This window comes from Littorina saxatilis, linkage group LG12 (assembly GCF_037325665.1).
Source record: "Littorina saxatilis isolate snail1 linkage group LG12, US_GU_Lsax_2.0, whole genome shotgun sequence".
Taxonomy (NCBI): Eukaryota; Metazoa; Mollusca; class Gastropoda; order Littorinimorpha; family Littorinidae; genus Littorina; species Littorina saxatilis.
The window spans coordinates 29,304,380-29,331,771 of record NC_090256.1 but is presented as its reverse complement, the minus strand read 5'-3'; the positions used below and the strand labels follow the sequence as shown (position 1 = coordinate 29,331,771).

Genomic DNA, 27,392 nt, shown 5'->3' with positions numbered 1-27,392 from the left:
GACATTTTGACAGCTTTAATATTGCACTTGCCTCATCACTCAGGTCTTTAAGTTAAACAGACAATTGCTCCAACAGAGCAAAACAACATAATATCAGCATGGGTCTACAATGGGTGAGGGGTTGACATTGAAAAAACAAACAAGCACATAAACATTATTCAGCACTGAACAGCGTCAACAATTGGGAACAGTGTGGTCCAGTCTGTCTGCTCAATTTACTACCCCAGTTCCCTCAAATCGTTCAGTATGGAAACATAATCAGTTGCATATAAAGCCAAGTTGAACTATCATACTGTCGCACGCAATAGGTGGAGTGGAAGAGGCTGAAGATGGAGGTAATCGCTCCAATGAGAAATTGCCCAGTATTGTTAAAGTTGCTGTGAAAGCCAGAAGCACCACCAGAAGACCAACGTGACCACACTGCCCAGCACTGCACGACAACAACAACAACAGGGCAAGGACCATCACTAATTGTCAGCAGAAACAAGTTGGTCAGCACATGAACTAGCTACATACACTTTCAACACAGCTGACAGACACCAGATCATTTTCTTTTTCTCTTTACTTTCGTTAGGAAGTAGATTTCTTCGCATGTAAACGTTTCTGTACACCATCAAAGTTCTGTCCAGGCTTTCACGTGGGATCTGAGCGAGCTCGCGCGTGTGTGTGTGTGTGTGTGTGTGTGTGTGTGTGTGTGTGTGCGTGCGTGTGTGTGTGTGTGTGTGTGTGTGTGTGTGTGTGTGTGTGTGTGCGTGCGTGTGTGTGTGTGTGTGTGTGTGTGTGTTTGTGTGTGTGTGTGTGTGTGCGTGCGTGTGTGTGTGTTTTTGAGTGTGTGTGTGTGTGTGTGTGTGTGTGTGTGTGTGTGTGTCCTTCAACTTGGACACATACCAAAAATCAACAGACTGCCTGCTTCCTGTGCAGAGCTGAACTCAAGTCGAATTAATGTTGCAGACTGCCAAAATACTGGCTATGAAGAGAAAGCAGCCAGGGCACACAATGTTTGGTATGTGTTCAAGTGAAAGGATCCTCATACCCCTATTTGACAGCTTGCACATAATCTGTGGTGGCTCAAATTACCATTTACGCAGGAAGGAGGGGATCTTCAAATCTTATCTTTATTACAGTATTGCTTTTAACTTGCTGCCTGCCTGCAGACTCAAAATCGTCAGATAAGTGTTTCGTAGGTTACAGGATTCTCTATGACAACCAAACCAGCCATTTTTCTCCCACAAAGGTGAGGAACTGGCCGAGCCAAGATAATTTCTCAATGCACATAACACATAACGAGTCCTGGGTACCAACAGATAATTCAAATGAATGGAACATGCTTCTTTCTTGGTCCTAAATCAAGCACTTTCACACAATTTGATACTCTCAACTCTTTAATTAAAATATAAAATAAAATTCCTGTCATACTGGCCAGTGTTCTACTAGCGACATCTCTGACACTGTTGCAATAAAAACAGCACAGTACATTTTGAAGTGAGAAAACGGAGGAAAAATGTGTGACAGTCATTCCCTATATCATGCGTGTTATATATATGTATAATATACACAGTAATTTTCTCTCTCTATCTTTCGGGGAGCAGACAAAAAGTAAGTGCTTCATTTGTCACAACTTGAGCCTCAGTGGGCTGTTGATCAACAATTCCTAAAACTGTATCAATTCGTGTGAACAGCAAACAATTCACTTCACCAACCCAGCTCAAATGATCTTGCACGTGCAGGTAAGTGTTGGTGGGAACATTGTCTAATATCATAAAACCCTAACATATTACATGCATGTAATAATCGTATGGGCGAAAACATTCAATAACTTCAAGGGTAACATATATCTGTAATTTCACATCAAATTTTGATGTGATCTGGGCTAGAAGATTTTGCAATGCCTACTTAACATTGTAAACACTGAAAACGCATCCTCATAATACATAATCTCTCACTTCTGAATCTGAAAAATGTCAGCAGGTACTCCTGAAAGCAATCTATTCGAATCCATTACACTTCACAGGCAAATGTTAGGAATGCAAGGTACACGCATAAACCAACTACTGGTTTCTCTGGACCCTGTATTCAACCCAGTTACGAAGCATCTGAGCAAAAACACGAGAAGGAAAAAAACACAACAAGAAACAGAACTTGTGCTGACTTAATGTAGAACTTCTGAGATTCATTTTGATTTTGACAAAATTCTTGTCCTTCAGACAGAGAATGCAAGGAAAACAACGAAAAAACGCTCAGATGAAAAAAAGACCATCATTGTCAATTTGCTGAGATTCTCACGCAAACACACATAAAACAAGAACCAAATGCAAGTCTTTGTGCATGACAGCAACTGACATGGCCATAACTTACGCTTGGAAGGAAGTGCAGACACTGACTGGGATGAATGAACATATGAGGGGAGAGTGAATAAGCTGCCTCACTGAATGATTTCAAGTAAAATGATTGGCGTAGTTGAAATGCTGATAATAAATTACACAAGCAAATATACAAGAAAAGGGTTTTGACCTGTTTCAGATAAATTACACACTAAAAATAAAAAAGTGAAAAACACTGGTCAAAACTCAAAATCTCACAGTAATGACTAAAAATACACATTCACAACCACACAACAGCATTGATTCTCTCTCTCTCTCTCTCTCTCTCTCTGACACACAGATATCAATGCTGTCATCCAACTATAAAAGCCCTATTTTTCACAAAACTGAAAATACTTCACAACCTACTGTACATTAAAGCGACAAACATAAATGGGACATGATGGCATCTTTTCTTTATTTGGTGTTTAACGTCGTTTTCAACCGTTCAAGGTTATATCGCGACGGGGAAAGGGTGGGATAGAGCCACTTGTTAATTGTTTCTTGTTCACAAAAGCACTAATCAAAAAATTGCTCCAGGGGCTTGCAACGTAGTACAATATATGACCTTACTGGGAGAATGCAAGTTTCCAGTACAAAGGACTTAACATTTCTTACATACTGCTTGACTAAAATCTTTACAAACATTGACTATATTCTATACAAGAAACACTTAACAAGGGTAAAAGGAAAAACAGAATCCGTTAGTCGCCTTTTACGACATGCTGGGGAGCATCGGGTAAATTCTTCCCCCTAACCCGCGGGGGGTGGACATGATGGCAGTTTAGCAAATATTTAACTGTCAATAAAGGAACATTAACTATGTACAGTTGCAAAATGTCATGTAAAAAAACGTTTGCCTTAATACATATTAAAAACATAACCAATGCAGTCAGTAATGGGGAACACTGAAAACTACAATTCTTCAACATAAAACTTGACCAAAAACACAACAAACTTATGGATAACTTTCATTATATGACAAAGCAGTACGCTAATTTTGGTCTTCTGAGAAAACTAACTGACATAGTAAGGAACATTATGCTGTTAATCGGCCATTTTGGCAAACTAATTTTGCAAACTTTTTCCCCCGTCTATAGTATCCTGGTCTAAGTGTACGGAAACAGAAGCGTGGCTCTTTCCTACTCAATTTGTTCTTCTTTTTTGCAAGATCCATTCTCTACTATGTGGCAAAAGCCTCTTGATTGGGATTTTATGTCACACGTTTCACTTTTAGCTTATTGCTTCAATGAGCTTTTTCCTTTTCCATGCAACTTGTCATGAAAGCAGACAAGAGCACATATTTCAAAGATTTAAACAATTCTTTATGATTCCAACTAAAAGCTGCAGACACAGCATGTCTCCTATGAAGATGTCTCTCAAATATTTCGTTGCACACCATAAGTGAGGATTGCGTTTTCCACAAATTGACAGTATTAAAACACTCAATGTATTAAAACTGTCAATGGACAACCTGTTATATTTACCAGTTGATGTTTTGTTTGACGGATTTTTCCTGTGTAATTATAGTGTATTCACTAAATATAACTGGTTGGCATGGCAGAATGATCAGATCACGTGGGAGCCAGGATACGTACCTGTAAGATTGGGCAGTTCGCAAAATTTCTGGCCAGCTGCCAGAAGTCTGGCTCTTTGCTGTTTTCATCTACAAGCTATAGCCCTACTGAGAATTAAATAAAATACAGTATGACTTCTCAGTGATTCAACGGAGAGAATAATAACTACAATGATAATAACAGCTACAGCTGTCACTGACCAGTTTTTCCACAAGAGAATGACACTGTGATTTTGATTTCTTAATTCAAACCCTTGTCTCTTTTTTTGAACACGCGGTCATCTCAAGTTTAAATGCACCTTCAAGACTGAAGCTAACAGTCTGGACTTTTGACAAAAAAACGTGAACAAATATTGCGTAAAAAATAATTCAAAGCACACAAAAAAGCACAAGAATCATGCACATTGCAAGAAATCAGGCTACAATACAATTAAAAATTAAATTATTTTCTTGTTATTGTAAAATCTGCTATACAAAATCAACACTTTGTATTTTGCATACCAAGGACATTGAGATATAATATGACACAATTGCAAACAAAGTTAAGTCTCTTTTTTCAAAAGCAGATCAAAGGAAAGCAAGATGCTAACTCGCTTTGCAAACTTACCTCATCCTCTGATAAACAAAACACTCTCGACGATATGTTCACATGAAGAAAATATCTACATACCAGATTTTAAATGAAAAACTGACTTCCAAACAATTCACATCTCAATCCGCAATACAACCACACACCATTTAAGTCCACAGTCAGCACTAACATAAAAGATGAAACAACTCAGCTAAACATGCTTACACATACCATTTTCTACTCTGAGCAAACATAAAAGATTTTGTTGTTCTTTCTTGAAAAAGAAATTGTGGCTCAATTATGCTTTGTATATTCTTGGACCCAGCAAAACCATTAGTGAAAAAAGTGGAACACTTCTGAGGCAAAATTATAGGCAAGCATAAACATATGCTCACTGAAGGATAAGGAAACCACAATGGTGAGTGATCTCTACTTTTACTGTACAAAAACAATTCAGATTCAAATATCAATATCTGTTAAGCAAAGATGGGCAGTTCTGGTGCGTGATCATCATTTTAACTTTAAGTGCTACTTTGAATTCTTAGTAAGGATCTCACATGATCTCTGTCCCAGATGGCCAAAATTAGCATCACTACTAAAAATAAACCATATCTACTGCTTAACAAAAGCTCTATAGAGAGAGAAAAAACCTTATCCACCATTGTTTATGTGTGAGATGTTGCACAAGCATGATACAGAAACGTTTGATTTGTTTTACCTCCAGAGGATTTCCTTGCAACATCCGCTTTGCTTTGTTCAATTCTTCTTCAGCGTTCGACGCTTTGTTCAATTAAAGCATTTGCTAGTTCGCTGCACTTTGAACCAAATCCATACTTTTCTACATATATTTAGGAGAAACTGTCATGCAAAATGCAATCATGTTATGAATTGTTACCCTGCAAAGACTTCAGCACATGTGAAAATACAGAAGTCAACAAAACACAAACTGCAGTTATGCCATTCTATAACAAACTAACTAACAAACAGAAACTAGAGATATACTTAAAACAACCAAAAAGAATAAACAAAGTACAATAAAGGCCTCTTTTACACTAAACCAATGTAAGTACTCATTAGATTATGACAACTCCACAAAATCTGTCTTGACTAAGCAGATGGCAGTTTCAGAACTGGAATTTGATTTTTTTTTAAACAAACAACATATGCATGTGATAATATATAATACTTTCTTCATTTCTTGCGGACTAGATTTGTAAAGCTTATATAATTCGCGCGCAAAAACATGACACTGGCAAGAAATGTATCTGGGCAAAACTTTAAAAAAAGAGAGGGAGAAAGAGAGGGAGCATATCACACTCACAATACTGCCTAAAACTTGAGAAAAAAAAATGTAATTGACACAAAGTAACATGAACACATGATATACTTGCTATAGCGCTGCTTCTCCACTTCCACTGTGTCATTCAATTTTGTGCACTTGCAATATCCAACTGGAAATCAGTTTGTGTTTTTCAGCACATATTAGATAAATGAATATTAATTATGCACAACACTGAAAACATAATGCATGAGGCTAAATATTCAAACTTGTAAAAAGAGACAAAGAGAAATTAAACGCACAAATTAAAACAACTTGAACATTCTCTCATTCCTTGCACAACCCCTGTGCCCTTGCAATAAATTAAAGGAAATTATAGTCAAAACATTGGACAAAATGTTTTAACAAGAACATGCACCGATAAGTTATCAACTTCTAATATACAATCAGTTCCCTTTCTCCTGTCCCTGGGGCAGACAAGGCAGAAACATTGCTGTACACAAACAACACACACATATATGTACGTACACAACAGCAGAGAGAGGGGCTGGGTAAATCCATACGGGGAATCACGAGGGCAGTGTTTGAAATAAACGCATCATGACAGCGTGGACATCGCGCCTAGCTGACTGCCCAACACCCTTTCAAGAGGGCAAGACATTGTCAGCAAACTGTACAACTCAAATCAAGAAAACGTAACATTTTAAAACCAATTGAGGTAACGACCAGCACATGGATGCTGATGTAAATATTGTAAACATTTTTAACATTCAATTCAAGTGATAATCATTCAACAGAAACGGAAATGGAAAAAAAGTTTGTAGCAAAATAGGGAAAGGGGACAGGGGTTGGGGCGTAAGTGGGGAACAGCATTTACAGGGTACTGAGAAAGGCGAGGAAGCAAATGTTTAAAGTGGAAAAGTCTAAACAGCAAAAGCCCTGAGACAGCAATCAAAACTATGTAAAAACTATGCAAGTTTCTTCCAAATGGAACACTGGCTTACTGTACCTGCCAAAGGCGTACTTCAGATACAAATTATTCTTTTTTACTTTTCTTCAGGTACAAATCATTTCTTTTAGTTTTACCATTTTGGGTTTTATCAAAACTATGCAAAACTTGACTTCCAATACACAAAGTTTATGATAATCCAATGTCAGTTAATTTCCTTCCTGCTTTGCTAATTCTAAGTTCTGTTAATTATATTTTGTTCAGTTCATTTAAAAAAATTTTTTTTTAATCAAGGTGATCCTTTTCTATGACTATCAAATGTCAGTACCTTTCTTTCCCCCAAAAGACTTTTTTGCCTTGCTTGTTTGGATTTCTTTGAATCATATTTCAAATAGAAATCCTGTGACTTTCAATGTTCACTGCCATTGCGGCAAATACAACTGCCACATTAAACAATTGTCCTACAAACTTTTGTTCAACTGACTGCTAATGTTTCAAAAGAACAATAACATTGAGATGGACCCCGACATGCACTTATCTCAGGTAGTTCCTTATTTATGTGTTGTTTCCTCTTATGAGGCGGCAATGAACATTTCTGTTCCTATCAACTTCCATTATTTCAGATCTTTCTATAAAGTTTTTAGCACGAGAAAACATTAAAAAGTTTGTTGACTCTTGACCTGTTGTACTGTACAGCGGAGATTCACAGACCCGATGATTCCTTGATCCACTTATAGAAGAATCCAGAAATAAATGTTTAGGTAAAAGCGAAGCAGATCTGGTTGGTAGAGAGATTGATGGCCGAGTGTTGGGACATGTTGACGCAGGCAGAAAGCAGGAATAGACGCCGGTCAAGCCATCAGGGGCCCTCTTGTTTTAACTTCTTGATGGTGTTTTTCAGTGCTTGTCGTTTGTTGCAGAACCACACTCGAATCACCTCGCGATCGTAGTTCAGGCGTTCTGACAGCTCTGTCATTTCTGTACCTATAACACAAACGTGGGAATTATGTGTGAGTCAAACAACCCCAAAAGATAACCTACATGGTACAAGAGATAACGTCCAGCTAATCGTCGTCAATCACAATTCAACTGTAGTCTTTAGAACAACAATGTTGTTGCTATTCAACTGTAGGCTTAAGAACAACAATGTTGTTGCTATTCAACTGTAGGCTTAAGAACAACAATTTTGTTGCTTTTCAACTGTAGGCTTTAGAACAACAATGTTGTTGCTATTCAACTGTAGGCTTTAGAACAACAATGTTGTTGCTATTCAACTGAAGGCTTTAGAACAACAATGTTGTTGCTATTCAACTGTAGGCTTTAGAACAACAATTTTGTTGCTTTTTAACTGTAGGCTTTAGAACAAAAACTTTGATATATTCAACTAAGCTTCAGTCTCCAATGTTTTATAAATGGCATTTGTGTGTGTGTGTGTGTGTGTGTGTGTGTGTGTGTGTGTGTGTGTGTGTGTGTGTGTGTGTGTGTGTGTGTGTGTGTGTGTGTGTGTGTGTGTGTGATATATGTTGAGCACATTGTATTCTGTGGAGTCTGAATGTAATGTATCTCAGATCCCTAAGCCAAAGAATATTCCCAATGCATTGCACATGTTTGCAATGAAATCTTTTTCTCATGTCTTGATGACAATTTTGACTTTATTCAAAGTATTTGCTTCAGAATCACAAACTATTGGCTTAAGATAACTTTTACAAATAAAATATGGGCTTCAGAATGACAACCTTTCAAATAAAAAATGGGCTTTAGAAGGACAACTTTTGATTTGTATTCAAATATGGGCTTCAAAATGATTTTGACTTTATTCATCTATGGGCTTCAGAATGATAGTTCTGACTTTATGGGCTTCAAAGTGAAAATGTTAATATTATTCAACTATGGGCTTCAGAAATTTTTATTTTAATCACTCCTGCATGCGAGTACCCAATGAGACTAGTAGAGACGTGACTCAAACAGGTTACCCGCCTATGTCTGCAAAGAGACCAATGCAAGCAAGATGAGGCTGCGTACCTGATGGGTGGGTGTTCCTCTCAAAGTACTGATTCAGCACCTCTAGCGCCTGGGGGGTGAAAGAGGTCCGTCGTTTGCGCTTCTTAGAGGGCTCACTGCCGATAAAGTCTGTGAGATTCTGCACACCATTCTTGTAACGCTCTTCCGCCTCGCTCATCCACCGCTCTAACACTGGCTTGATCTTCTGAGCGCTCTTTGGCGTAATGTCCAATTTCTCAAACCTGAAAAGAATATAATTATTGTTAGAAATATCATTTCATTTTTTCAGGTGCTGCAGTCCAATTATAGAGTAAAGAATGACAATAACAACCTCAGGACTATTGGCAAAATACCATTAGCATAGTCTTAGGCCTTCAACCTGAAGTGTCATAAGCATGTTATTCAAAGTTAGGTTTCATATTTCTTAAAAAATCCTGATTGCATTGTGTATTACCATCCTTGACAGAAAGCAAACACCTGACTAAAAACAGGGACAGTGGAATCCCCCTTTTAAGACATAAAATGGAGGGAGTCTCAAAATGGAAATAAATGTACAGGCCGCACTGACAGAAAATCTGGAACACAAAGGTCTTAATTGGTGGCGGGTGGGGGTGTGGGGTTATTCCCGCTGTAGTTGAAATAACACACAGGTATTCAGAGGGACAAAATTGACAACAGAAGAAGGTTCCCCTGAGAAACTTCAACTCACCATATATGGATGGACAAGGCTTAACCAAAGGATATTTACATCAGCTCACTGCTTAAAACTAAAAACATCTCCAAACAAATGATTTTCTCCTGACCTGCAGATGGCCGACTGGCTGTAGGCTGGCCCCTCTGTGGCACTCAATGCCTGCCCCACTTGTGTCTGTGTTAACCCCAGTGACAACCGTCGGATCTTGAACTGTCTTGCGAATTCCTTGATTTCGTCTAAGTTGATGCCGTCAACTGTCGTGCTCTCGGTACAGTTACCCACTGTGTCTGAAAATAAGTGTGAAAACTTTTTGTTGCGGAAAAAAAAAAAAAAAGGAGAACTCTCATTATGAATAAAAACTGTTAACATGTATACAAGCTAAGGTTTTTCTTGCAAATCAAATCATGAAAATGTGTGTTTATTTCCACTGCAAACTCAGACACACCGATTTTCTGTGTTATTTTCTCTCCCTCTATGCTACTCTCTCCAGCCTTCCAACTGTGAAATAAATCCTATCAAAGTGAACAGGCAACTCACTTGGCAAGAGCTGACTGACATTAGGTGGAAGTCCATTAACGGTGGGGGCGGAGGTGCTGAGTTTGTTGTGCGCTGCTGCCACTGCTGCAGATGTCAGCGAAGACTGCAACACTGCACTGGTGTGATTGTGATTGGAGGATGAGGAGGAAGAGCGGTTGGCTGCGTTCACTTGCGATAAGGACATCTGCCCAATCAGCTGCACAAACGAAAAACAAGAAAGGTTAGATAATGGAACCCGTTTACTTATCAACAAAACAAAACAATCCTATCTACAGGAACAATCAGGAACAAGAAGAGCAAAGCCCACACGACTCACATGCTGAACAGACCTTGATCTTTCTTTCAGAATAATTTTACAATAAAACAGAAAAACAATATTTTACACATTTTTCCTACCAAAATACATGTGACCTTGACCCAAGGTCAAGTCATCCAAGGTCATGCAACACAAAGCTGTTAATTCAAGACATAGGAAGTACAATGGTGCTTATTGGCTCTTTCTACCATGAGATATGGTCACTTTTAGTGGTTCACTACCTTATTTTGGTCACATTTCATAAGGGTCAAAGTGACCTTGACCTTGATCATATGTGACCGAATGTGTCTCATGATGAAAGCATAACATGTGCCCCACATAATTTTTAAGTTTGAAACAGTTATCTTCCATAGTTCAGGGTCAAGGTCACTTCAAAATATGTATACAATCCAACTTTGAAGAGCTCCTGTGACCTTGACCTTGAAGCAAGGTAAACCAAACTGGTATCAAAAGATGGGGATTACTTTGCCCTATATATCATATATAGGTGAGGTATTCAATCTCAAAAACTTCAGAGAAAATGGAAAAAATGTGAAAAATAGCTGTTTTTTAGACAACATTTATGGCCCCTGCGACCTTGACCTTGAAGCAAGGTCAAGATGCTATGTATGTTTTTTGGGGCCTTGTCATCATACACCATCTTGCCAAATTTGGTACTGATAGACTGAATAGTGTCCAAGAAATATCCAACGTTAAAGTTTTCCGGACGGACGTCCGGACGGACGACTCGGGTGAGTACATAGACTCACTTTTGCTTCGCATGTGAGTCAAAAAGGTGAAGTAAAACTAGAGCGCTTACATTATTGGCATCTGCAATTTCTAATACAGATACTGTTCAATATTCATTGCATGGCACTCCATTGATACTTAATGTAGAAATGTCAGAAAACTGTCTAAGAAGACCACTGTCTGCTAACAAATGTTGAGTCAGTGCATTCAAAAGGTGCTAAATGACAACTGACTACAAAAGGCTGATCAAAAATTATCTGTACAGCGTCAGTAACGCTTCTCTTTCTGATGGTTTCTTGTGGGAATGATTGCTCGTCTCATAGGTACACATGAAAAGGAGATGTCTGCCTTGGACAGAAACAAGCTTGCCCTTACCGCCTACAGTGTAGGAAAGCCTCAAGCGACCGTGGTGAAAAGTGACCAGCAGTCTTACCTGTGGACTGACAGCCAGTAACTGGCCCTGGCTATTTGCGGTCAGCAGTGGTGGGAGGGCTGCAGCCAGCTGACTGGCCAGTGAGGTGGCCGCTGCAGATGTGTGATGGTGGTTGCTGTTGCTGCTACTGGAGTTACTGTTGCTGTCGCGACTGCTCAAACTGTTGGCCGCTGGAAAACATTGAACTGAACTGAACTGAACTGAACTTCATTTACCAAGGATTAAGATTTAAGGCTGGGCCTTTTCTTACAACCTTTAATTTGAAAAATAAATCATGCAAATACAAACAAACAAATACACAATCCTCTCATGGTAGAACATAACAAGAAAATAATAATTTCACTTTGTTGACATACACATGATCCCAATTTGACCTTGAACTTTGACTAAGGTCAACCAGACCTGGGACATGTTTGGACATCATCCAACCCTAAATGTGTGTCAAATTTCAAAGCTCTAGCTTTAAAAACAGTCAAGAAATTAATAACTTTATTTTAATGTTATTGTGACTGCTGTGACCCTGAAATCTGACGTAGGTCAACCATGTTTGCATCATGTCTGAAGATCATCAAACCCTAGAACTGTGTCAAGTTTCAAAACTCTTACTTCAACAACATCTGGGAAAACCTAAACAGTAACTTTGTTTCTATAGACAGATGGCTGGCTGGCTGGCCTAACACTGCTCATTACAAAGACTCTCTTGCTTACTCAGATGAGTTAAAAAGCATGTACAAAAGATAGTTACTGTCACTGTTGTTTAGGAGCCTTGAACAGCTGAAAGCTATAGATAAAGCTGCAGATTGTTCAGCTGCCTGCACAACACAACCTGTGGAGGTCCACACAATTCACCACAACCTTTTTTTCACACAGACCTATCCTTTAAGTATTGTAGCAGCCTGCCCTTACCCAAATTGAGAGGTTGCGTCAACGCTTGAAGACTAGCAAGGTTGGTTGCGATGATCTGGCCATTAGAGGTGCTCAAGAGCTGGATTTGCTGGTTGCCGCCTGGCCCCAATGAGACAGGGATACTGATAAACTGCTGGGTGCCGTTACCTGTCAAATACACCCATATGAACACATTTGTGAGACCATTGGTCAAAATATGACAGCAATGACCAGAAAGACAGAGAGAGAGGTATGTTGCATTTGACAGAGTGCACGAGTGAGCGAGTGTGTTTATGAATGCGAGGGCATGTCAGGATGTGTGCTTGTGTGTCCGAATACATGCTGTGTGTGTTATTGTCTGCATGTATGCACATGTGGCCATGTGTGCCGAGCTGTTCATCCACTCAATCTCTCTCTTTGATTGTGTGCATACATTTACCCGCTTATTCCTCCACAAATGTGTAGAGGGATCAGGCTCACAGCCAAAATGTCTGTATGTCATGATAGATGACAAATGTGTGGCCTATACCCAGGGTACATACAGTGGAATCCCCAAGTAAGATGCCTACCCCATTTACCACTTCCCCACTTTTAAGACCTCGCATTTTCAAATGTTCTATTTATAACCTCTGTACATTTATCTTCATTCTAACACTCCCTCCTTTTCAAATTTAAAAATCTGTTTTTCTGACTTTCTTAGTTCTCAAGAGGGTGGTTCCATTGTACATATTAACAGTAGGCCTTGAACTACAAGCAACAAGACTGGGAAGTGTGGGGCAAACAATGATCATACCAGTAGAGACAGGTATGAGGATTTGCTGGACAGGCACAGAGGGGCTACCAGAGCCGGCCCCGGCCACAGCCGCCTGCTGGTTGAGGAAGAACTGAGACGCCACCTGGGGTTGACCCAGCAGCTGGGTCTGGCTCGTTAAGGTGGGTAACACACCTGAAAGTGTACAGGTAAATGCTCAGAATTTCTAAACAAATATTATGAAACGTTAGTCTGTTTAATCAGGCTGGAGAACAGCTGAGTAAAAATATAAAATATAATAGGATCGCTCTTTGATGACTTTCTTGGAAGAAAATTTTCTTCTCAGGACCATATCCTTTTATTCTCGGGAAGAAAGTCACTTTTCTCGGAAAATTGCTGATCAAAGAATTCTCCAGCCTGCTAAAAGTACACTTGGTTTAGGTTGGAATAATATCTGAACAGATACCACATACCTACTGCCTGTCATTATCCCTCCTTCCCAGTCTCCCCCAACCTACACATTTGGTGTTAAACACTCCAAGTTGTCCAACTCTTTAACAACTCTTCATGTTTTTCTTGTTTTTCTCTTCTTGTTTTTCTTTTGGCAAGCTTAGCAAGATGCTGACTGATAATAACTGCAAGCAGCACTATTATTCTGGAAAGAAGCATGTCTTCTTAAACTAAGGTCATGCCCGTATCAGCCAACATTGTCAAGTTTAACCAACACCCACCGTTGATGTCTGACTTGGCATCAGTGGCAGAGGGAGAGGTGGCGGTGTCGGCTACGGAGGGAACAGACATGAAGAGCTGGTCGGCCAGTCCCAGAGCTCCGGCGCCGGCGATGGAGGCGTGGGGCAGAGACACGGAGGGCATGGTGAAGACGGAGGAGACAGGGGCCAGAGGGGACTGCGTGGAGGTGGCTGATAGCATAACATCCTGCACACAAAACAACACCAGGTGAGTACAAAACAACTCTGGCTACCTTCATCAGTTAATTCTTCTCCTCAAACTTGTCATCACTTTTGTGGATCAGGTTCACCATCTGTGAGGCTACAACACTCTTAACCCTTTCAGTCCCATCCATTCTACTTCTAGCTTTCTCGCAGACTGTTGTACACAAAGGTAGGTGTCCTCTCATCGGAGGGGCTACACATCGCAGGTAGCACTGTACTACATGTATGTGTACCTGTACTACCAACCACAAGATCAAGAAAATGTTACGAGTCGTTCTTCCACTGCTTCTCTCTTTTGCACCAGTGCACACATTGCCTTGCTTTTCTCCCCGTAACTAAGTTATTGTTTCATTTGACAAGTAAATGGAGTGACGTCAGGGCTGAGTTATGCTGTTGCTAAATGATGACGCCAGAGCTGTCAGAGTTGCGGTCATACTTGCTCCCGGGCTGACCAAGGGTGTGATGTACAATATGAACTGAACATCTCCCGACCCTTAAATCGAGAGGGCTCAGAGGCGACTTCATACAGACTTATAACATTTTTCAGATAATGTCAAAGTCGAGTCTTTCTTCAAGAAGTCTACCACTGTTGCAACGAAAACAAATACGGACAAAATCTTTATTGAATTTAGTAAAACCAATATTCGAAAACATTCCTTTTCTAACAGAGTTGCACCATCATGGAACAACACTGTCTGATGTTAAAAGTGCACATAACATTATCTCCTTTAAGAATCTGTTTGACAAAGAAAAACTTGATTGTATGATGATTGACATTGAGGAAACGATTTTGATTATGTTAAATATGATTGACCTACAATAAATTTGATAATGAGATGGGACGCTTAAAAAAGCCGCGAAGCTTATGGAAACCACTTCCAGTCCCTACTACTAGTACTACTACTAGGATGGTCCTTGATCTCACAATAGTGCACCAGTTCACTACAATAACTTTACCCAACATCACTCGTACCAACGGGTGTAGTAATGGAACAAAGTCATCCAGGCATCAGCACTATCATAACTGGCTAAAGCCTCAAGGTGCCTTATGTTAAAGATGCAGTGCAGGGGTCACAGTATTGCTGAAGCAACCATTTGTGTTTTTGTCGCAGATTACAATATAAACAGTCAAAAGCTTCGTTCCTGCTCAAATTTATTTGTAAAACATTTGCAGTTTTTGACTCCTTGCATGCAAGTCAATGAAACTTGGTATTTGTTTTAAACGGACAGGTGCCTGATCCATGACTAAAAGCCCTAGGAGCTCCGTGCACCTGGACGTAACAAGTTTAGTAACTTTAAACTGAAAGGAACATGTTTTATTGAAGGAAAGACAAACTGTTGGTGATACTCTGAATAATAAATAAATATACTGCCTTTTCTTGCAAATAATAAAAGCTTAAAAAGTTAAATATAATCTTTTCAAAGGTAGACTCCAGTTGTACTTGCTTTCAGAAGACAGTTCTGCCATTTGTTTTTATCACAAAAACATCGCTGGGCACACACACACACAAACTCACGCACGCATACACACACACAAACAGACTAACGTAACACACACAACTGGTGATGTTGCATTTCATCTTTAAGTTCGAGAGGAGAAGCCAGCAACTCACCAACTCCCAGCATAGGATTAAAAAAAGTCTATGAGCCAATCACATAAAGATTCTTTGCAACCTCAACAAACCTGACAGGTTTACATTTACCATAAAGCAATTGCTTGAAATAGTTTTTTGGCTCACGTAAGTGTAGCCTATGCGATGCTAACTTTTGTCTGTCTGTGCGTGCGTGCGTGCGTGCGTATGTATGTATGTATGTCTGTGGTAGAAACTTTAACATTTGACTGAACACCGAAATACTAATTTTACCTGGTTATTATTTAAGCAACAGCTTCAAAGTATTGAAGCAATGATCAACATTTCGTCGGCACGTATGTAGTTAAAGTGTGTATCCAAAGAAAACGGGTGGTGGGGGGTTTTGGGGGGGTAAAAACAGGTGACTGGTTTGTGTCGTGTGTGGTATGTAGACCAGGTCAGGGGTCAAGGTTAGGTCAGATCGCGTGAAGGATTGTGGTATAGATACAGTTATCACTGAGCTGCAGTTCGCCGATTCGGAGAAGACGATTTTACATTGTTCGGTTTCGTAGCTCCAGAAAAATAGATAAAGAAGATACCAAAGGAGATTTCCTACAGGTTAATCTGCACAGCGTGTTTCCAGTGTCTGCGCGAGGAAGCGCTGTCGAAAGCACAGTGTCGATCTGGCCATCTGGCAGTCGTGTTCCCGTAAGTAGGCTACAGACAGACAGATCTAGATCTAGTGTCTCGCACTCTTGCACCGTGTCACCTATGCTTAGTGTGTGTGTGTATGTGTGACGGAGTGATTGAGTTTGTGTTACTGATTGTTGATTTCTTACGTGAGCCTTGAAGGCTTCGCCTCTTGTTTTACATCCAAACACACACACACACACACACTCACACAAACGCATGCACACACACACACACACACACACACACACACACACACACACATGCATGCACACAAACACTAGCATGCATGCACACACAAACACACACACAAACTGCATCAGACAGCCGCTAGCAAGGTCAAAATACAGAATGTTGGCAACAAATGAAAACTACCAAAAAGGTTGTCAGCCATGGCATCGGAAAACCACCATCGATTTCCTGTATCAATGAGTAAACAAACCAAATACCCTTGCTTCTTGCCATTTTTGGCTACAATTGATAAGGAGCCTCGATGCTTGATTAAATGCTGGTGATTAAATACCACTGCTAGTGACGCAACCATTAAATCATACAAAACCTGGAATAAGGTGTGTTGGGCTTTTTTTACTAACGAGTAGAGGAATTTCTATTTTAAAACAGAAGTTGTGATAATGGTTTCTAAACACATGCACACATACATATGACGGCTTACTAGCGCCAAAACTAAAAATTAGTAATTAACCCGTGAAAGTTACTAATTTTCATGAGAAAATTACAATTATGACGTGAAATAGTATTTTCACGTGTTAGTTACTAATGTTCACGTGTTAATAACTAATTTTCAGTTTTGGCTCGCTTCCTGATGGCTTACTAGCACCAAAACTAAAAATGAGTAATTTTCACGCGTTAATTACTATTTTTCATGTGCCTTGTGACTGTGGGGGCTCAATGCGCATGCGCGACTGTTACACTGGCCAGACCAAAACATCCTTCTATTCAAAACTTTTCTGGTCCATAGTTCTTTAATCCGATGCAAATTAACAATAAGAGCTGAGCGCATGTGTAGATAACCATGACATACAACTGTCTGTCCGACAACTTGTTGAATAACAAATTCTATCGAAAGATATTTGTGAAAGTGTGCGAGTCTCGACCAAAGAGATCCGTCTGCTAGTGGTCGGACCTTTAGCACATGTCCGGCCGGCCGCCATTTTCCTCTCTCGGTTCGAACATTTTCGGATTGATTGTCCTTCACTAATACACTACAGAGCAAATTTATGAGTGTGGTAGTGGAAACAAATACGAGGTACGGCTGTCTGCCCGACAACTTGTCGAATAAGGAATTATATTGAAAGATATCTGTGAAAGTGTGAGACCACAGCCGATCAAAAGTCCGTCTGCTACAAACAGCTTCGATTCGAAAGTTTTCGGGGTCGATTATTCTTTTCTAAGATACCCAAAACAACGTTAAGGAAAGCGCTATTGCAGAAAACGGTGACATGCATCTTCCTGTCGGATAACTTGCTCGATAAGGCCTTCTATTAAAAGATATTTCAGAAATAGTGTGAGAGTGATGTTTGCCGGACGTTGAAGCCTCTCAGTGCGGACTCTTAAAGTCCGACTACTGTGACCGAAAACGAGGCAAAAATGAAAATTAGTAAATAACACTATTAATTACTAATTTTCACGTGAAAATGGTAACCCTAGGTTTTGGCACTAGTCAGCCGTCATACATACAAGCTGTTACCTCACTCCCTCAGTACAAACCTAACAACCCACCACACTCTCCCACTTCCGCAGAGAATTGTGAATGTGTATGCAGAAATATTTTGTTAAAAGTAACCTTTTTTCTTTGGGTATAAATGTGTGTCATGGTGCATGCATGCATGTGTCAATCTGTGAGGCTCTCAGCATGTAAAGCTGGGGTAGTTCTTCAGTACTCAAGACAAACACAGGACACAAAAACTGATTCTCCCCAACCAAGTGCCAAAGAGATTCAACAGGACTTGAGTCAATCAAGAACACTTTCAGGATCAGCCAGACCACAAACCACCTCTCCCCTTCACCCCTTGTCACTACTCTAGCCAGCCAGACCACAAACCACCTCTCCCCTTCACCCCTTGTCACTACTCTAGCCAGCCAGACCACCTCTCCCCTTCACCCATTGTCACTACTCTAGCCAGCCAGACCACAAACCACCTCTCCCCTTCACCCCTTGTCACTACTCTAGCCAGCCAGACCACCTCTCCCCTTCACCCCTTGTCACTACTCTAGCCAGCCAGACCACAAACCACCTCTCCCCTTCACCCCTTGTCACTACTCTAGCCAGCCAGACCACAAACCACCTCTCCCCTTCACCCCCCTCCCAGTTTGTCACTTCTCTAGCCAGTGCAGAAAACGGACACAAACCTGAAGTACTGAAGCTGTTGTTCTCCCGAATCAAGTGCCAAAAGGACTTGGACAATTCTTTTTTTTCATCTGTGTTCCCTGACTTGGGTCAATCAAGAACACTTCCAGGGAACCAAACCACACCACACACACACACACCCCCCCCCCCTCCAGACACAGCACTACATGTACCGCCACCCCTCTTATTTCGAAGAGGACCAGCAAGCCGCGTGAGACCCCCTGCCCCTGTATTGATCAGCTGTGAAGAGCGGCCCGAGCCCTGACCTGATTTACAGCCTAGTGATTGCAATGACCAGAAATTGATCCCTCTTTGGGCCCATATTGCCAAAGGTCGCCTGTCTGGCTGCAAAGATCCGGCCTCCCTGCTAGCCTCACCGCTCTTTTAATGTCTGTTCTCAGATTTCCCCATAGAATTGTACTCTCTTCTTCACTCCCTTCTTCGGGTGGTGTCCGTTTACTCTGGCAACAATTAGGTCATACTGTATCTTCATGATCAACAATGGTAGGCGTTTACTATTGAAAGAAAAAGAAGAAACACACACACACACACACACACACACACACACACACATACACACACACACACACACACACACACACACACTACAGTCTCATGGCAATCAATGCATATTCTGACTTTGTAATGTACCTTTAAATAAAAAGAAAACACACCAGTAACCAGGTTAGGTACGTTTATATCTATAATCAATATTTCGGCACGTTTCTGCCTTATAAACATAATAAGAGAGAGAGAGAGAGAGAGAGAGAGAGAGAGAGAGAGAGAGAGAGAGAGAGAGAGAGAGAGAGACAGAGAGAGAGAGAGAGAGAGAGAGAAATGGACAGTGAATATGCATATATATATGTGTGTGTGGGGGTGTGTACCCGTACGCGCGTACGAGTATGGAAAGCCGTTTAGCTCATAACCATTACACGTGTAATAAATCATAAATACACGTGTAATAAATGATTAATACACGTGTATTTATTTCTTATTGCACGTGTAATTTATCTTTTTTCTTATGCTATGGAATAGCATAATGATTAAATACACGTGTAATAAATATTTATTACGCGTGTATTTAATCATTTCGTACACGTGTATGACATTTTTATTACACGTGTATTAATCATTAATTACACATGTATTAATTATTTATTACACGTGTACTAATCATTTTTTACACGTGTAATGGTTATGAGCCAAAGCCGTGTAATAAATTATTAATACACGTGTATTTATTTCTTATTGCCCGTGCAATTTATCTTTTTTTTTATGCTATGGAATAGCATAATGATTAAATACACGTGTAATAAATATTTCATACACGTGTAAGAAATGATTAAATACACGTGCAATAAATATTTCATGCACGTGTAAGAAATGTTTATTACGCGTGTATTTAATCATTTCGAACACGTGTATGACATTTTTATTACACGTGTATTAATCATTAATTACACGTGTATTAATTATTTATTACACGTGTACTAATCATTTTTTACACGTGTAATGGTTATGAGCCAAACGGCTTTCCATATACGTGTGAGCGCGCGCGCGTGTGTGTGTGAGTGTGAGTGTGTGTGTGTATGCGTGTGTATTGTGTGTATGCGTGTGTATTGTGTGTGTGTGTATGTGTGTGTATGTGGACTGGGTGGCCAAGTGGTAACGCACTTGCGCTCGGAAGCGAGAGGTTGCGAGTTCGACCCTGGGTCAGGGCGTTAGCAATTTTCTCCCCCCTTTCCTAACCTAGGTGGTGGGTTCAAGTGCTAGTCTTTCGGATGAGACGAAAAACCGAGGTCCCTTCGTGTACACTACATTGGGGTGTGCACGTTAAAGATCCCACGATTGACAAAAGGGTTTTTCCTGGCAAAAGTGTATAGGCATAGATAAAAATGTCCACCAAAATACCCGTGTGACTTGGAATAATAGGCCGTGAAAAGTAGGATATGCGCCGAAATGGCTGCGATCTGCTGGCCAATGTGAATGCGTGATGTATTGTGTAAAAACATTCCATCTCACACGGCATAAATAAATCCCTGCGCCTTGAATATTTGCGCGATATAAATTAAAAATTTTTTTTTTTTTAAATAAATAAATCCCTGCGCTTAGAACTGTACCCACGGAATACGCGTGATATAAGCCTCATATTGATTGATTGATATGTGTGTGTGTGGTGTTTGTGTGTATGCTTGTGTATTGTGTGTGTGTGTGTGTGTGTGTGTGTGTGTGTGTGAGAAAGAAAGAACACGCAAGAAACAATATGACGTCATTAATCATCATCAAAATTCATGACACTGTATGTCACGTGCTGTCATTCCATTCTTTCCAAAAGCTTACCATCCCAAAGAAGGCAGTAACGTGCCGAAATATTGATTATAGATATAAACGTACCTAACCTGGTTACTGGTGTGTTTTCTTTTTTATTATAAACGTAATGTAAAGTAATGTAATGTACCGTATAAACGTCGGATCTATTAAAAATTGAGGGAGTATGACAACAAGACCTCTGTTTTCACATGTTACTCAGAAAAATAATTTGCCATTCTGATGGTGGAAAGCGTCGTTCCCTGAATGTCCACATGCACCTGACATTGGTTCCGAGATAAACAAGTTGGCACCCAGTGGCTATGCTTACACTTCTCTGTCTTCTTTCTTACCAAAAACTGTGTCACATGCCCCACATACATAGAAAGGCTACTCTTTTATGTTTGTGCACGTGACCGAGCAACCTGTACACATATTACACACATTATTTTGTTGTCATCGGATTGAGATCTGCATAACAACTCCATGGGGCGCATCAACACAAATTTGGGGGCGAAAGGGAAATGGTGCAAAATGGATGTACACTGTTTCCTTCACTTCTGGCAGACCCGGCTGCAGTGAACACACTGATGTGATTTCCATATTCATAGAGCACTAGTGTACACACAGATGAGGTTGAAGCCAAGGACATTAGCTTTCCCATTTCCACAGGAATGAAGTGGATACAGATACTTCTTTGGATAAGAAATGGCGAGCATAAAACTGTTGTGTCACTTTTGAAGTTTTGTATAACTTTTCTTTTTGTTCTCCAGAAAGTAAAGATTATCAGATATGTTTTTCTCGCGTATGAGAGAGAGAGAGAGAGAGAGAGAGAGAGAGAGAGAGAGAGAGAGAGAGAGAGAGAGAGAGAGAGAGAGTGTATGTGTGTATGTATGTGTTCTTGCAAACATGCGTCTAAATTCCAACCACTTTCAACAGAACAAAACCCACTCAGTTCATAATCTCTCCCGTTTGTCATCTTGCAAGTTTTCAACAACTGATACAACCCTGTTACTGTACATATGTGTTTGGCGCCAGTTTCAGCAGGTGACTCGCAGATCGATGTGCTGCTCTATCCAGCCATCGGCATACCAACAAGACCCGCACCCACCGATTCCCCCAGAGATACGCACCACTCTCTTTTCCACTCTCATTATGCATGCAACGTCCCGCAATCTTATTTCCGCAGGCTTAGAACTCGATAGCAGACATGTACAGCAGCGGCAGAAGCAGCCCTCTCTCGCAATTTTCAGCTTGCAAAATGGACAACAGTTGCCGGTGATGCATGCCCACAGCGAAATTGTTCCTTGACACAGCCAATCTCCAACATGTTTTATGAAATGGTGGTTTCGTTGAGAGAAAGTTGTTGTTTTTAAAGGATAAGGTACTTTTGCTGTACATTTTTTTCGTGAAATGTAACAATGATGCGCTCGAGACAGGCATGTCCCCATGTTATTCTACACGAATATAAATTCAGAGTTACACTGTACAACAAAAGAAGTTTTTCCCTTTTTCACAAAACCTATTTCCATCACGCTGAGTAGGCTGAATGATTGTGATTATCAAAACTCTTTTGGTCCGCCTGAACACCTTTCTGTCCTTGGCGCTACAATGTAGAAGGGAACCAGCGATAACAGAGTGCTGCCTCGGACGACCGTCAATTTTGAACCATTGTTTCGTCCAGTTTCAAAACTAGTCTGATGAATTGATGCTATATCTGCTATTTTTATCGTTGCAACAACATTCAGAGGCAACAAAGCGAAATAAGGCGTTTCAAACCGCTACCGGTCCTCAGTGGACAATGTATACATACATTCTCTTAACTGTAACCACGCCATGTGAAGTGGACTTTCATCTATTTTCGCTGTAGCTGCAGTATGTTTTCTCTTCCGCCTGAGGCTCTTTTGCCGATACGAAAAGCGAAAAGGGGGGGGGGGGGGGAGTTAGAGTGTGTATACGCACATCTGTCAAATATTTGTTTGCAATTTGTCTGTGAGTAAAACTGGTGACGGTTGTACGCCACGGAACTTCAAAAGTTCGCTTCAAACGACCTAACTCAGCAAGAAACCTGAGAAAACCAACACCAAGTTCTTTCGCAAATTCAGCGCAGCTACAGCAAAAAACAAAACTCTCTCAAACGCGAGCAAGTGCTGGAAGGAAACGTGTCAATCATGACCTTGAAATCTACACCAAAAAAGTGTGACAGTGTGTGTTTGTGAGCATAACCCTATGTTTTAAAACCGTTCTTTTTTCCCATGAACAGACACCTTTTGTATGCCGTGCGTCTTACTTTCAGTCATTACGAAAACAACAACTTGACAGCCCTATCGAACTGTATCTGTTAAAGCTTAACTCTCTTGTCCGAGACGTTAATCTGGTCTTTGCCTGTGTCTTCACTGTTATATCTTAAAGGAGGAGGGTCGTCGCTTTGATGACGATGCACAAGCACGAACATTATCGATTCATTTTCTTCTGGCTAGAGCCTCAAGAACCCTGCCACTTGCCACAATCAAGCGACACTTATTGTTCCAGTTGCTAAGCAACCCCCCGCAAGGCCAGCAAGTCTCGTGTTACTTTACCGTCTTTACATGCGGCACACGCCGGCGCTACGAGTTTTCCTTTGAAAGGCTAACAACACTGCAGCGAGCCATCTCACTTCCACAAATATATATAAAAAAAAATACAGATAAAACTCGATACAAAGCAAGCGTTACTGATGCATCTCTCTTTTGAAGACTACGGATTACATACAAACTATAATGCCATCATCACTAAACTAACACTGAAAACAGAAAATGATTAGCACTATCACCAAACAGTTTCGCCGCTGCCAAGGCTAGCAAAAAAGGAAAAGGCATAAACCTCAACTTTGTACATATTGCACGAAAAGGGCTACAGAACCATAAGCTTCCTGTCACACACAAACGGAAATCAATTAAACTGCGGGTGCCCCATACACATTACCCCTTTCTCATGTTCCATACTCAGTCTAACAGTGATAATTGTCACAGAAGTGAGTCAGTGTTCGCCAATCAATGGCACTCTTGCAGGTGACTGTCACCTGTGACTCAGTCCGGGTACCGTTACCAAGCCTGTTTAACCTCTCACTCCACTCACTTTACCTGCGATATGGTTGATGCACAAGTGGATGAAATACTTCTAGTATGATAGGCGTTGATGTGAATCATTTCAATCAGGTTACCCTGCCGCCGACACGCTTCAGCGACATATAGCCTGCGAGATAGAACCTTAGCCTAGGCACGCAAAAGGAGAGGGGGCCAGAACGTTGGACACTGCTGCTATACTGACGACTTTAAAGATATAATTCCTGTGTTTGTTTAGCCTGACAAAGTTTGCACAATATGTATTATACAACGTACGGGCGAACGACATCGAAACATTAATTTCAATTTCAATCTTATGCTTCCAGCTGTTGTTTTTGTTGTTGGTGTCACTTGCACGAAGTTCAGTAACCATCAAGTCATGTCTAGAAGTACGGCAAAACAATGCTGAAATCTTCCTTTCGAGATGTAGAAACATACCATGTTTTGCAAAATGAATAGCAGAGGTTCAAAAGTAATCGAGGGTATGTATATGTGTGCGTGTATATATAGCGACCTTGTCCTTGAAGCGCTAGTAATGGTCTAAGTGAAGACTCTCAGTGCTATAATTATGGAAGAAGAAGAAGAAGCAGAAGCAGGAGAAGACGAAGAATATAACTGCCGTATCATCATCCAACTTTTGTGTAAAGACATACCATCACACTCACTCTCAATTCAAGCCCACCCTATGACCTTGGACTTGAGAAGATGACTTCATTAAGAGTTGTAAGAAAAAGTGCCATTACAAAAAAATCTTCATTCATTCAAAAGCCACGGTGGGTGTAAAAGCAGACAATCCAGTATAGAAATGAGAATATAGTCTACCCCTTCTTTCAGAATCACAACGGAAGTTGGGTTATGTCAACGGGGAAAAAATGTGACTAAGACAGTGTATTCCAAACGATTACACATAGACCCCACGAGTGGGGGTGGGGGTTATTGATAGACGCTAGAAGTGATTACAGAGCTACAAAGGCAGCGGGGATCAATAGGGCAGCTGGGGGCACGAAGCGCCGGGTACTGGAATCTCGAATAACGATTTTCTGCCATCACCAGTCTTTCTCTCTCTCCTCTCTTTCCCCCTCTCTCTCACGCCATGGCCTGCCACAGCACTCTATGGGAAGGCGTGGAGAGCGCGGCGTGAGGAAGCAGGCAATCTACCGGCATCCACACCGCATTGATTTCTTTCCCACTTTCTTCTGTCGGCAATGGACCAACTCCCTTTATATTACACCAAACCCTCTCTCTACTCTGTCCGACTTGAATTTGAATCACCCCAAACGGGGCAGACTGAGGCAGACATCAATTATTCCGTGCAAAAAGCAGGGAGCATTCCAGACGCGGCTTTCTGTTTGCTTTGCAGTCCTACCCAGTGCTGCTCATGTCTTAAAAGGAGTTTTGTTCTGAAAAAGTTGATCTTCTAATCAGACTAGTGCAACTATGCGTGTGTATGTGCGTGCGTGCGTGTGTATGTGTGTGTTTCACAGAACGCAGAATGTGTAGCCTATCTGACCCACCCCTCCATCTAGCAGTCATTCAGTGTTTCACAATAACGCCAGGAAACACGGCCCCTAATTGTTCACTAACAACGGTGCATATAATCTCCACACGCAAAACTCATTCAACCGCGCGATGTAATATCATCCAATCCATCACTAACTCTTCGTAAAATTCTAGGTTTGCACAAAAGCCAGTAGAAGCGCAAAGAGTGTGTCCCATGAATAAATAATGGCATCAAGGCAGACGGTCGGGACGTGTGTTGGATCAATACACAGAAGGGACACCGAGCTGACCAACAGTTGGCCACTGATTGTGTCGGGGGGCCACGCGAAAACCATATGCCACTAGTTGCGCAACACCTCACGCAGAATCTCAAACAAAGAAGTGAGGGGCGGGGCCTGTTTACGTGACTGGACCGAGAAATCGAATCTCGGTAGAAGTATGAAGCAGACAGCAACAAAAGAGAACGTGAGGGTTAGCAGAAATCGAAGGGATAGGAAGCAAACTGCCAGTCCCGTCTAATGAGAAAAATACGGGACAGGAAGACTGGGGGGAGGCTATACGAACTATAACGGCGATGACGTTATGACAAAAGTTGACGTTTTCATATCCCTGTCACAAACGACATTACCAGTATATTTTTTTCATTACAATAAATCTAACTTTTCTTGTTTTTGTTTTGTTTTTGTATATAATCTCAACACTGGTTTAAATTGCTTGCAAAATGGAATAGAACAGCACAAGAAGCGTAACTTGGTGTGTATTTTCTGCAGAGGGAGAACCATCCTCCAGTTACATTTCCTTGAAGAAAGTGTCACACACAATGCTAAACAACTATTTGTGCATTTGGTTATATCAGCTTGAAGGCACGTTCTATGCATGCAAAAGACAACGAAAAGGAGTTAAATTTAGCGTTCACATTCATTTTCGTCTGGTCATTTTTGCATGATCAAATGCCCAGTAAAAACTAACTTTTGTCACAGGCACAAATACAAACGCGAAAGCAGAGTGAATCAAAGGAAAAACACCTATCTGCACTAACCGCCCTATCTCTCCCTCTCTCGTAGGGCTGTCATGAATACCAGTAACAACGTACATTTTATATGAAGGAGCCGAATTGAAGGATTACTGCGACCGCACTACTTATACCCCTTCAAGACCTTCACATATCAAATGCCTCTATTCGCACGCCTTTGAGAGCCACTGACGATTTTATAATGGTCACGTCTCAACCTCTGCTATTCGCGTGTCCAGGTCACAGTTCGATATAAATTCACGGTCATATTAAATACTCCAAAATCACTACAGCCAACCTATTGTTCTCTTGACCCGGTGACCTTTCTTTCATCTCATCGTTTTATTGAGAACCGGTGCATAAATGTTGATAGCCGTTTTCCAAGACGCAGTGTGGTGAAAAGGGGCACTTGTAGAAGTTATACCACTCTGCCCGCTGTCATTCCACGAACCACGGCATGCAAGAAGGTGTCTCTTGACATTGAAAACAGAAGGTCGAACCAAATAACAAGAATTGTAGGTTCATGGAACGTTTATTATTGACACAAAAAAACCGTTACATTAACTAGTACGTCACCCTAATGATCTTTTAAGAAGACAGACAAACACTTATGATACAACTTAAAATGACGGTCGAACGACAGAAGATCGACCGAACTAAAGATTGAATCGTGTGTGCGCGCGTATGTCAGTGTGTGCCTTTCTGTCTGCGTGTGTGTGTGTTTCGTGTCTGCGCCTGTCAGTCAGCTCGCGTGTGTCTGTTATTCTTTCTTTCTGTCTGCTCGTCTGTGTGTGTGCGTGCGAAGG

At 40.9% G+C, this 27,392-nt stretch overlaps 1 protein-coding gene across 2 annotated transcripts in view; it reads right to left on the bottom strand.

Moving 5' to 3' along the window:
- LOC138981688 (POU domain, class 6, transcription factor 1-like) overlaps positions 1-27,392 on the bottom strand; it is a 37,001-nt gene continuing 9,609 nt past the window's right edge. The window contains exons 3-10 of one of the 2 annotated variants that reach the window (XM_070354705.1): positions 13,813-14,017; positions 13,124-13,276; positions 12,352-12,498; positions 11,446-11,615; positions 9,968-10,163; positions 9,540-9,711; positions 8,758-8,978; positions 1-7,719 (exon numbers count right to left, since the gene is read on the bottom strand). In XM_070354705.1, the coding sequence (XP_070210806.1) occupies positions 7,595-7,719; positions 8,758-8,978; positions 9,540-9,711; positions 9,968-10,163; positions 11,446-11,615; positions 12,352-12,498; positions 13,124-13,276; positions 13,813-14,017 (1,389 nt within the window). In that variant the 3' untranslated portion in view covers positions 1-7,594. Of the gene's footprint in view, positions 7,720-8,757; positions 8,979-9,539; positions 9,718-9,967; positions 10,164-11,445; positions 11,616-12,351; positions 12,499-13,123; positions 13,277-13,812; positions 14,018-27,392 lie in introns of both variants that reach the window. The other variant, XM_070354704.1, reaches the window with a different exon arrangement.